Source organism: Euprymna scolopes, chromosome 8 (assembly GCF_053919585.1).
Source record: "Euprymna scolopes isolate OS-2025 chromosome 8, ASM5391958v1, whole genome shotgun sequence".
Classification (NCBI taxonomy): domain Eukaryota; kingdom Metazoa; phylum Mollusca; class Cephalopoda; order Sepiida; family Sepiolidae; genus Euprymna; species Euprymna scolopes.
The window spans coordinates 95,170,941-95,183,642 of record NC_136489.1 but is presented as its reverse complement, the minus strand read 5'-3'; the positions used below and the strand labels follow the sequence as shown (position 1 = coordinate 95,183,642).

Here is a 12,702-nt window from a genome sequence, read left to right as displayed (position 1 = left end):
TTATAGATTTTCAAACTAGAAAAATTTTAATTATTTCTCCTGAAAATTAATCAGAAAATATTTGAAGGTTTAATAATTTATTTTTTTTATTAAATCAATTAACTATTGTTAATATCAACAAAATTATATATATATATATATGGGAACAAAATAGGACAAAAAAAATTGCAAATTACATTGTGAACATTTAAAAAAATCATTAGCAAATTAGGCTTTTAAAGTTCTGTATTTGGGCTGTTTGTCTTTACAATATATACATCATTTCAAAATACTATGTTGTATTAGTGATTTATATCACAGTAATAGGTTTTGATGATAACATGCATGTGATAAATGACCAAAAACTTTTGCATTTATTCATTTCAATATATATATGATATATATATATATATATATATATATATAGATAGATATCTCGTTAGATATTATTTCAAATCAGAAGATGTCCTTAATTATTACTCACAATATTTTATTCATATTTTTTATTAAGCATGTCTTACACTTGTTTCGTTGAATAGCGGAAGCCTACTAAACAACTCGGAGATAAATGTATATTCTATAGAAAACAGATGGAAAATTTTTTTTTTTCTCCTCTTGGAGTGAAAACGCATTTGGTGAAGAAATATGTTGATAAAAGAAGATGGAGATATTTCAAGTTTATAAAACACAATAAACACTTACTGCAGTGTTTATAGGCACCCTCCCATACAAAAATAAATAACGATCCGATTCAAAACACACACATACATCCAAATGTATAAAAATACATAAATATAACAAAATAACTAAATATTTAAGAACATTTTCAAAATAGATATTTTTAATTTTTCAAATTCTTTCTGGAATGTAAATTAAAAACAGTCTTGTTTACAACTGCTGTTGGTTATTGATATTATAACTGTTATGGTTGATACTGTCAGCAAAACAGTCAATATTTTTCAGATTGCTACTACGAAAATATAAAATATACAATGTTAAAATATATTTATTACTCAACAAAATGAAGAAATTTTGAGAACTTAAAATGCTGTTTTTAAAGCATGACTATTTTAGTAGAAATCTGCACTGATCAAAAGCGTTTTTATGATCGGTGAGCAATTAATCCTTCATCATGGTAGAGATGCAATTTGAATCTTTCATATCTTTTAAAATAAGGTTGGTTGAATCTTTCATATCTTTTAAAATAAGGTTGGTTGAATCTTTCATATCTTTTAAAATAAGGTTGGTTGAATCTTTCATATCTTTTAAAATAAGGTTGGTTGAATCTTTCATATTTTTTAAAATAAGGTTGGTTGTTTTGTTTTATGGCATATCAACCCTTTTCATATCTTTTAAAATAAGGATTTTTACGCAATTTCTAAACTTCAATCAAGAACAATCATCACAATGGCTCTCAAATGAAAAACGGAGAAAAATACTAAATTTTGAGCAGATAACAATTGATGCAATAACAAAACGCCATTACATTGTGATTATGCAACACCCGACCGAAAATGAAAACAATCTTATTTTAGCAGAATGATGGTTTAAAACTTATCAACTGTAAAAGATATATAGATATATATTTTTATAAACAAATTTGGAGGATGACCTGAAAAAAGAAATTTAAATTTGAAGATTTTAAGACAAACTTAAAAACAACCCTTTTAAAATAGACTTGAAATAAAAAATCGACATAATTTGAATAGATATACATATAGACATTGTTTGCAAAATAGAAATTGAAATGAAAATGATATACTTACCAACAAAGTTAACATCACTAGTTTTATTCTTTTTCTTGTTTCTCTTACTTTTGCCATTTTTCTTGAAAAAAAAAAAAAAAAAAATTTAATGATCAAATTTATCTAAAAGTGATTTAAAAACAATGAAGGAAAGCAAACAACACTGTCAAAAACAAACAAAAACGATGAGTTTGGGGGATACAGAAGACCAGGCAAGTCAAAGTTTGCAGCAAACAGTATCAGATAAGAAATATTTTTCTAAAAAAATAAAGAAATCATTAAATATTCCACAAAGTAATATAATTTTTCTAATACTACAAACAAATTCCAAAAGTGAAACAATAACATTTTATGCAAAAAAATAATTATGTATAATATGAATTTTTTTATCGAATATTGCTTGTTACTTCACCAGAGTTTGTTATATATAGGATAGCATTTTCCCACTTTCTTTCTCCTTTTTTAAGATACAGAAAATATAACGCTAAATAAGGATGGAATAATCATCAAATCGATATATTCAAAGAATGGTTTGATATGATCCATGATCAAAGCATGATGGCACTTGTGTAGAAATTTAGCATGTATATTAATAAATATTTTCTAATGAAATATTCTGCAAATAGATAAAAACAATTTTCCAATAATCGTGACTCCCTGCACTAGTGATTCCCAAAAGGATGAAACATTATTCTCTGTAGGTATTAAGAATAATTACAGTAATAATTATGTCTGCCCCTTTAAGAACTCGATTTTTATTGTCAAGCATTTTACATTGAAATTAAATAAATCAGTCACTTAAGCCCACATAAGATCACTCTCAGCTTTCTTGAATAACATTTACAATTTATATAAATGTTAATTTCAACTATACTTCTTGCCTGGTTAACGTTGGCCGAACGGTTTATTCTTTGCTAATGGAGTCAGAGATGTCTTTGAATCTCCCGACCGGTGGTAATTGGGATGTCTAACAGTTGCCAACATTTCTAAGTAAAAGTGATACTATGGAAGATTCAAATTAAACACACTCAACACATCAGGGTTAATTTCTGTCAACTTCAAGAATAATGAAATGAAAGATAAAATTAAATTCTTAAAATCAGAGTGTGAATAATCTCAGATTATTGATTCATTACAATAAGTTTATAGAGATGACTTCTAAAATAACAGTTTGTAAAAGGATCAAATGTTTCAAGAGAATATAGATAAGCTCAAAAATAACTCAATAGATAGCAGAACAATGGTCAAATAAAAAACAAAACCCAAAAAGACTATGGCTCAATTTCAGATGTTTTTGGAAGACCATGGAATCTTAGGAAAAACTATTCACAATTTCTAATAAATACAAAGAAATATCGGTTGAATTCTTGACTTTAAAATCACTATAGCATTGCATCTCTCAAAGCAATAACTAAAAACTAGTGATTTAACATGGTTGAACATTTTCAATGTTGTATCATTAATATCTTTTAAAAGGACTGACATTATCATGAACCTTTTAAGCAAGATTAAATTTGAAGATTTTTTTTCAAATGAATCATTGAAACTGATTTATCAATATGATCAAGGGATAAAAAAAGTCTATTAAAAACTGGAAATTCAAGGCAGAGTGACCCCGAAATTATGTTACCATTTTGAGGTCTTTTAAAGGAGAGATAATTCTGATAAATTTTTTCAATGATGAAAGAGATTTTAAAAAATGTATTAGTGATCAAAATATATTGGCACATTTTTCAAGCTCAACAAAAGCTGCATTAATGATAATTTTGTTGAGAAACATTACCTCATTGACGCATGTAGCATTAATTATTCTTGTTCAGACTTTGTTCCCAATAAGAATATAAAATAATTCAAAACCATGATGAAGCAAAAATTAGTGCTTCTATTGTAAAACAAAATGAAATTCTACACAGAATGAATGGGATGAAAACATTGCCTTCAAACATGTTGAAAAATAATTTGTATATTAGGTCCTAATGAAAGTTCTCATGAATTAACTTTACGATTTCTTGTGTGCATAAGAATAATGTCTAACAATGTGGTATAAGCATCAAGATAAATGCAGCCTTCATCAAAGCAGGCATCGAAAAGGAAAACAGATTCAATTTAAATTATCATATTATCCACCCCCACACACATACTCTCAGCAAATTAAGAAAATTCCTGATCAAAAGAAATTTTTTAATAATGTAAAATGTTAAAAAAAATTTAAATATAAAGAAATTTTCTTGTCTTTAAATAAAAAAAAATAAAATAAAATAAATAAATAATAAGATACTATTTGAAATTTTACTTTGAAAGTATTAATAAATTATGTTTTATTTTGGTTACAAATAATTTGAACAAGAAATTTACTAAATTCATAATTTACTAATTATTTCTTTTTAAACAATCTATATGAATTAATTATGCAGATAAAAAATTGTATAAGAATAAATTAGGAAAAACTATTCCCAATTTTATTTACAAACTAATAGTAAATTACCAATTTAAGAATAATTTGAACAGAAAGGGGTATCCTTTATCTTTCGAGACTGAACAGAGGCATCGGATGCAAGCAGTTTAAATGCCTTGCTGGTAAAAAAGTATATTTCTGGGAATAAATATGAAATATTTTTCAGAAATACAGACACATTAATTTACTGGAAATTAGTATAGAAGCCCAATATTTAACTTTCAAGGTATATAAGTCTTGAACTTTTTTCTTCACCCAAATTAATGATTATCTTTTGAATACAATCACGTTTTTGGACAAAACTTAAAATTAATACCTATTTTATAACACAAAAAAAAAAAAAAAAAAAAATGTCTGCTTTAACTAATGGGAAAATTCTTTCAATCTATATAATTATAAAACTCAAATAACCTTGTGATCGGTGTTGTAACCCAATATCTGATTTACGACTTCCGGTTGCCCATGCGTACATAAACATAAACCCATAACAACGTAAACAAATGGGTAAATCGCCATTGTAAAATGCTCTTATTGTTGTCAATAGGTTAAAGTCGATTTATTTGTAAGAAAATTGCATTAAAATAACTTAAACATAATGCAGAAATGAACAATATAAAAAAAAAAAACAGAAAGTATTAACAACTGTTTATTTGGATAATTTAAACGCGAAAAAAAATTGGGACGCTGAAAACGTACACAGTAAAACAATACATTTTATTGTCACGTTGATTATTTATTTGTAACGCAAATTAAAAAAACATTTTCAGGGTTATTTATTTATGTTGGTAGTGTAAATCCGAAAACATTCTTAAAAAGTTACATTTTCATTTTCTATTTAAAAAGCCAATCATAACATGGGGTGAGTTTTTCTTTTTTAAACTATTCTGTACTTTCAACTAACAATTTCATTTAAAAAAAGATATATCAAAATTTGAATTTAACTTTAAGTAATATGGTGTCTGTTCAGTGCACATGTACCTATAAGTATGGCAAACCACTTACAATGGCTGTAAGTTTTTTTTTTCAAAAATAAACACTTATAAACAGAACGACTTGTAGAAATCTATCCATATTCTTTTTTCATTTTAATATACTTTCATAGAAATGTTTCTGTTATATCACAAGAAACTATTTTCTTTATGTTACAAGAGTCATGCTCATACATTAATTCCATAGCTAATATAACATACTGACCCAACGGGTTACAGGTAGTCTAGTAAAATGCTAAAATTTACTAACCTGATCAACTGCTTTTGGCAACGAAGTAGAATGAGATCCTTCCGTTCGTCTATCAGCATCTTTAGTTTTCAAGCCTTTTTTATCATCAACGCTGACTTTCTGTTCTGTCTCTTTCCCTGCATGATCCTTTACGGATTTCTGTTCACATTGCTGCAAGGATGTTGTATTAGTCAATAGGCGTGCAGCTTGGATATCGTGATTAACTTTGGAAGTCGACTTTTGACAGTTGCCATTTGATAATTTGCCATGTCCACTACTTCCAGGTTTTTCGAGAGATTTCTTACTTTTTTTGTTGTTGCTGCTGCCACTTTCATGGGCGTTGTTTTGGTCATGCGAATCTTTCACAGAATTGCTTGATACATTTGTATTTTTGCCTTTAGATCTTTCCGTGCCACTCATCGCAGAATTTATCAAATTGGGAATCGCAGTATGGGTAGTTGCTTCCTCCTGAGAGCACGAAGTTGTCAAGCCATTCTTCGGAAGGACACCGTTTTGGGAAGAGACCTTTCGAGACGGTTTATTTTTCTTCGACTGACACTTGTTAGCAATTAACATTTCATTTATCTCAGCTGTTAGTTTGATGTCTTCTGAAGCTGCCACCAGTTCGTGATGATGATGGTGATGATGCTGCTGTTGCTTTTGACAGTTGTTCTCAAACGTTTCTGTCTTACGATGAACAGTGTTCTTGGTCTTGAGTTTCGGAAAAGACGACGATAACGACAAGGAATTTTGTTGACAGTTAATTTCCAAAGTTGAGCACTTTTTGGTATCTTTTCTGTTTTGGAGGTGTTGACTATTAGGACAATCTAGCTGTGCTTCATCTACATCTTCCACCTCCTCCTCAGAGCAAACGGCTTGCAGTAACTTTTGTTTTATTCGTTTCTTTTTCAACTTTACTAAAAAGTTTGAATTGCTGTAAAGTTGGGAAATTTGGCAGCCATTGGTATAATCAACGACCAGACAGTTCGTATCACACTGTTGGGCTTCAAGTTTGGCCTTTTCTTCAGCCTAAATAAGACGGCCCGAAACAGATTGGGGGGGAAAAAAAAAGAAAAAGAAAAAAAAGAAAGCTTAACATAACAGAAGTAAATTTGTTACTTAAAAATAGTCGGTATGAGGAAATAATGTAAAATTGAAATTTTAACAAGATTCATTTAAATTATTAAAATGGTAAAAGATACTACTGCAAAATAAAAAACAAAAAGATTAAAATACACAGTAATAAATGCATTACAGATTACAGTGATCTTGCAAGATCTGTTTGCACCACATATATAAACATGAAATACATTTTACTTCATTTTATTTACAACTAACCGTATCTGACCACGTGTTGCTGTGGCTCAGTTTGTGTAAATGGACCCCCCACCACCACCACAAAAAAAAAAAAAAAAAAAAAAAAAAAAAAAAAGAATTTTTTAATTTTTTTTTTTAAAAGAAGGAATTAGTGTGGCAAACTTTTTTAAAGGAAGGAATTAGTGTGGCAAACTTTCTTTTTTTTTTCATTATAGAAAAATATCTGTATAAAGAAAATAGTTTATATTTGCGGACTGTTATCCTCATCGACAATCTGTGAATATGTAAGTAAAGACAGAATGGTAGGCAGATGAATTTTTTTGCTTTTGTGGTAGCAATTTATCGTAGCAAGCCACATGGTAAAACGAACACACAAATAGAAGCACACAAGAGAAATAATAATCAGAGTGAGAGAAGAGAGAGCGTTAGGAAGAATATGAACAGAAGGAGGGAGGGAGAGAGAAAGAGAGAGGAGATAAAAACTGTTGTAGATAATGTTGACACCATAAAATTTAAACTTAATGTATGCAACAGCAAGCTCGCCGCCATTTGTCTTTTTTCAAATATATCGATAAACACTGATTTTCAAACCGAATAAACATTTTACATTAAATAAAAACACTAAAAACTTATCCAATTAGGTAGAAAAGTAATTTATCTTGCCTTTAATAACATTTATTTGTCATATTTGTTTTTGGACAACTTTTTGCACCTCTGCGTACTGTAACCCCCCACCTTTTTCTCATTAAATTGTTAGGTAAAAGTGCAGAATAGTTAACTGTTGTGAAAAATGCTTGTAACTTTAAAATATTTGGAAATACTCAATGAAAAGTTTTATTTATTATCAAAAATACGAATTGAAAAATATTCTTATATAAAAATTGTTTGTTATGCAGTAAAAAATAAATAAAATGAAATATCCGACTTTCTTCAATAGAAATAAAAGTTCAAAAACAAATCCACTTACTATATTTTGTTCGATTAAAATTATCCCAATGTGCAATTATAATAATTATCCAAATCGAGAATTGTTCTTTCTCTTTAGAAGAAGAAGATACATCGACGTTTAGACTACCTTCATAAAATTACCACAGCCATATTTTTTATGCCTATGAGCATGACCACGTGGTGGAACATAGGAAACTTTAGGTACCCTTTACCTATATGTCGATTTGGCAATGACGTCACGCTGTCATGTTCACTGGCCTCCTTCTCTCTCGGTAGCCGTGCTAATAGTCTAGACATAATAAATTTATACTATCGCTTAGAAGTGTTTATATACCCACTAGATAATAATATCTACGATTTGGGAACGCAGGTAGCGTCTAAATTTATTTATGTTGATTTTTACAAAATTTTTGCTATTTCAGCCGGTCTTGTGTTCGTTCAGCTTTTTTGTATAAAACCGAAACTAATTCAAAGCGAAGAATTGTTCCCAGCAATCGCACCGGGGGAATGTCCAGTAGCAATCAGCTTTGATCAATGTGGGGTCAAACTCTTATACGAGACAATTGCTATTCAATCTGGATAATTCCCTTTTTATGGGGAGCTGCCCCACCCCCAACATCTTGGGGAAACAACCAGCCAAAGTTGGGTAAACAAACCCAAAAGCTGCCCCGCAATAAAAGTTAACGGAGGTCGCCTGTCTATTTAATTTGCTCGTCTTTGGGAAGATAAATATTCAATATTTTTCGCTCGCCGCATGTGGATTAGGCTTTTTCGTATAATAAAAGCGACACTAATTCAGGTGGTATTTTTCCGGTCGCGATCGCCGCAAATGTCTGAAAGCAATCAGATTTGATCAATGTGGAAATATTTTCCTTATATCGGACAATTGCTATTCAATTTGGACATTCCCCTTTTTATAGGGAGCTGCCCCCCCCCCAACATCTTGGGAAAATAAAAATAAAAAAAGCATTCCCGCAGTAAATGAAATACTACCCTGCAGTCAAAGTTGACCTCATTAAAACTGGCACCTGCCAATTCTAAATAGTTAAATAAATTCAAACCTGTTTCTGTTAGTATTTCGCGGTGGCCCAATGGTTAACGTCGCACGTTTATTTTCACAATTTCCAACTTTGCCTCAAGGGTTCGGGTTCGATCCTCATACTTACCTACCAAAACCTTTTTATTTTTTTTATTTTGTTCCATCTCATGTCCTCTGTGAACATTAAGCCGAGGAGTTTGAAAGAAGTACTTTCAGGTAATATATCTTTAGCCACAGCTATTGGCAGTTGACAAGATTTTTTGTAATTATTGAAGGAAACAAACTTGATCTTGGCAGTATTGATTGTGACCATTTGTTTTCCTCAATACTGTTATAGAGCATGGATATCATAAGCAAATATACCCATCTCAGAGAATTTTATCAAGTCATTTATGAATATTAGGAATAATAAAGGTTCAAGGATCTAGGTACTCTTACATTTATATCATATTGTTTAGATGTACGACTGTCGGGGACAATCGCGAGACTAGCAGGGGTACCCGGCGTTGCCTAGGTGTTTGTAGGTGTGTGGTGTTGGAAGGGAGGGGGGGTAAAAAACTTTTGGTATGTAGGTAAGTAAGATCAAACCAGGAGCCTTGAGGCAAAGGTAGAAAAAAAAGTGTGAAAAAAACAAAAACAAAAACAAAAAAAAAAACACCGGACATGTTTACCCGCTCGGCCAGCAAGGGAGAGTAACAGAAAAACGGTTGAATTTATTTAAGGATTGAGGTCAAATATCACGCGATAGAAATCGCGCAGTTAACTTTTATTGCGAGGCAGTTTTTTGGGGTTTGTTTACACAAATTGACAGGTGCACAAATTTAATAAGGTCAAATAGAAATCCCGCAGTTAACTCAGTGTTCTTCGTTTTCATTCCCCAACTTTAGTTGTTTCATTCCTCCAGATGTTGGGGGATGGGAACCAGCTCTTATAAAATGGGAGTGTCCAATTGAATAGCAATTTCTGATATAAGGAGCTCACAATACAAAAATGCGTATACCGCATTTGCCTTTTATATATATACAGAAGGATTTAATTATATTAAGTATTCTTTCAGTGACACCATATGATGTAATTTTCCTGAGAAGACCATCATGCCATACCCTATCAAAAGCCTTAGATATATCTAGGGTTACTGCCCTACCCTCCCCTGCTTTGTCCAGTGTATCTTCAGAGATTACAGTTAGAATATCTGCTGTGGAACGAGCTTGCCTAAATTCATATTGTTGATCGGTCAGAAGTTTAGCAAATCTAAGGTGATGGACTAGAGCTTGATTAATTATGGACTCAAATATTTTGGCGAAAAGAAGGAGAAGGCTAATAGGGCGATAATTTAATGGGTCAGTTCTTTCGCCAGAATTCTTGTAAACTGGTACCACAGAAGCAGTTTTCCGGCAGTCAGGAAAGCAAGATTCGTTATGGCATTTGTTGTAAAGTTTGGAAAGGACTAGAGCAACCTCAGTGCAGCATTTTTTTTAAATAGTACAGCCGGGATGAGATTGGACCCACATGCTTTTGAGGTGTCTAGGATGTTTTATGATATCATGCACCCGAGAAGGGGTGGTGTCAGTCCATAAAGGAAAATCAGGGAGGGAGCAATTTGTTGGGTCCATTTAGAGTTTAAAGCAAACTGACTGGAAACGACCTCATGATTGTTGGATAGTGGAGGAATTGTTGATTGCCCATTATTTACTACTGTGTAGATTTTCCAGAAATCATCAGTTTCTTATTTCTGTGCTTTAATTCGTTTTCTGGTGGTTTTGGTGTATTCTCTCTTAACTGTCAACAGCCTGATCAGTAGATGTAATTTTTTTTTTTTTTTTACACAGGTAACACCACATTATCAAGGCCAAGAGACCACCCGAGGATAAGGGTTAAAGAGTGTACAGTAGAAATTGGACAATATAGTAATCATTAGTAATAAAAATTCGGTAAATTTGTTAACTTATATGGAACGGCTCATCAAGAAGTTATTTACGTTAGACTTGAAGACAACCATATTGTAGTCAGCAGGAAAACAGAAGACAATTCCACAGGCGTGCAGTTCTAAGAAAGAAGCTTTGTTCATGGAATCTACGTTTAGGTTTAGGCACAGATAAAGAGTGGGGGGAATTATTGATAGTGTTTTCAGCTAGACGAGTGTTTCTTGTGAAAGTTTAGCGAGGAGGGACCATAGACTGAAGCTCAGTCGAACACTTTCCATGAAAATAATGATACATCAGAGACAAACTCGCAACATCTCTTCTGTGAGATAGAGGTTGCAGGGAAGAGAAAAGGACATCTCCTACGAGGCTATGAAGTCTATTTTGAACGCTATCAAGGCAGGACAAGACCTTTCTAGCAGCTCCTGCCCAGATGTGGCAACAGTATTCCATCCTTGGACGTACCTGGCTTTTATATAGATAGAGAATTGCATTAGCAGTGAGATAACTACGGGATCAATAGAAAGATCCCACCATTTTTCCAGCGGCCTTGGCAACAGATTTGATGTACGTGTTCTATTTAAGATCAGATGTAAAGGTCAAGCCCAGAAGCTTGTCAAAACTTGAGGCCTCCTGAAGACGAGAGCCATTCATTTCAATTGATGCCAGATGTGGATCAGAATGTTGATGATGTAAAGATTTAAGCTTGGTTTTAGATGCATTAGAAGTAACCAGTCACTCCTTTCCCCATTGTACCACGTGCTCAAGATCAGAGGAGAGAGAATCGGAGAGAACTTGGTCGTTTACTGTCTTAGATGTGCTACCATAAATGGTAGTGTCATCAGCATAAATGTCTACAAATGATGTAAGGATGTGATTTGGAAGATCATTAATGTAGATCAGGAAAAGAGTTGGGCCCAGGATGGACCCCTGAGGGACTCTAGTATTAATACCAAGAACTTCTGATTTTTGCACCTCAACTAGAACTCTTATGAACCTATCAGAAAGAAATGATTTATTAATTGAGAAGACATTTCCAGCTATACCATAGCTAGAGATCTTGTGAAGTAAACCTTTATGCCATACCCTATCAAAGGCCTTAGATATGTCAAGAGCAATTGCCCTAGAAAGGTTGCCTCCGTCGAGAGATTTGCTAATCCTATGAGATATAACTGTAAGCACATCTGCTGTAGATCTAGCAGAACGGAAACCATATTGAGTGTCACTAAGGTTATTTTTGTTGATGGTTGATTACTTCTGTATTTAACAGATTCCAGCAACTTACTCATGACGCACAGGAGACTTATTGGCCTGTACTGAGAGGGGGATGAGCGATCACCTGAATTCTTAAATACAGGGCATACTGATGAGATTTTCCAGGGAGATGGGAAACTATTCTCCTTAAGACAACGTTTAAACAGTTTTGTAAGTATGGGCACTAGTTCTGGTTGAAGTTTTTTGAGTACTATAATTGGAATACTGTCAGGGCCGGTTGCTTTACTGGAATCAAGGTTTTTGATTAGTTTGGCAACATCACGTACAGATATATGTATATCACATAGCGTGTTTTCTGATACAGGAGGAAATATTGGGGGTTGGCAGCCTTGGTCGCAAAGGGTAGAATTAGCTGCAAAGTTCTTGACAAAGAGTTTGGCTTTGTCTGGTGCCGACGAGATTAACTCAGGTCCATTGATGTTGGGATAGAGCACACACTTCTGTTCAGGATTCTGTTTGCTATTTGCCAAAACTGGTGGGAACCAAGCCGCTGCTCAGCTACTTTGGACTTGACGGACTGAGCATACAACTCTCTTGCGTTCTTTATTACTTTCTTACAATGGTTGCTGGCAGTCCTGAAAGCGACTTTAGTTTCCATTACGTTGGAATCAGTGGAAAAAGTGATTTCTGTGCGCAATGGCAGCAGCACATTCTGGAGAGAACCATGACTGGCTGTTAAGTTTTTGCTGGAACTTTTTTGAAGGTATAAAACGGTCTGTACCTACAATTAACCATTCCATCAGGTCTGATACTATAGAGGACACATTCTTTTTAAACATAGAACGCAAAGGTAGATCCGATATA

General features: G+C 32.7%; 1 protein-coding gene across 2 annotated transcripts in view; it reads right to left on the bottom strand.

Annotated features, from left to right (window-relative positions):
* Window positions 1-12,702, bottom strand: part of LOC145283647 (protein FAM193A-like) — a 130,700-nt gene that overhangs the window by 9,454 nt on the left and 108,544 nt on the right. For both annotated transcript variants that reach the window (XM_080132612.1, XM_080132613.1), the window contains exons 16-17: window positions 5,419-6,426; window positions 1,746-1,806 (exon numbers count right to left, since the gene is read on the bottom strand). In XM_080132612.1, coding sequence (XP_079988738.1) covers window positions 1,746-1,806; window positions 5,419-6,426 — 1,069 coding nt within the window. The remainder of the gene's footprint in view (window positions 1-1,745; window positions 1,807-5,418; window positions 6,427-12,702) is intronic.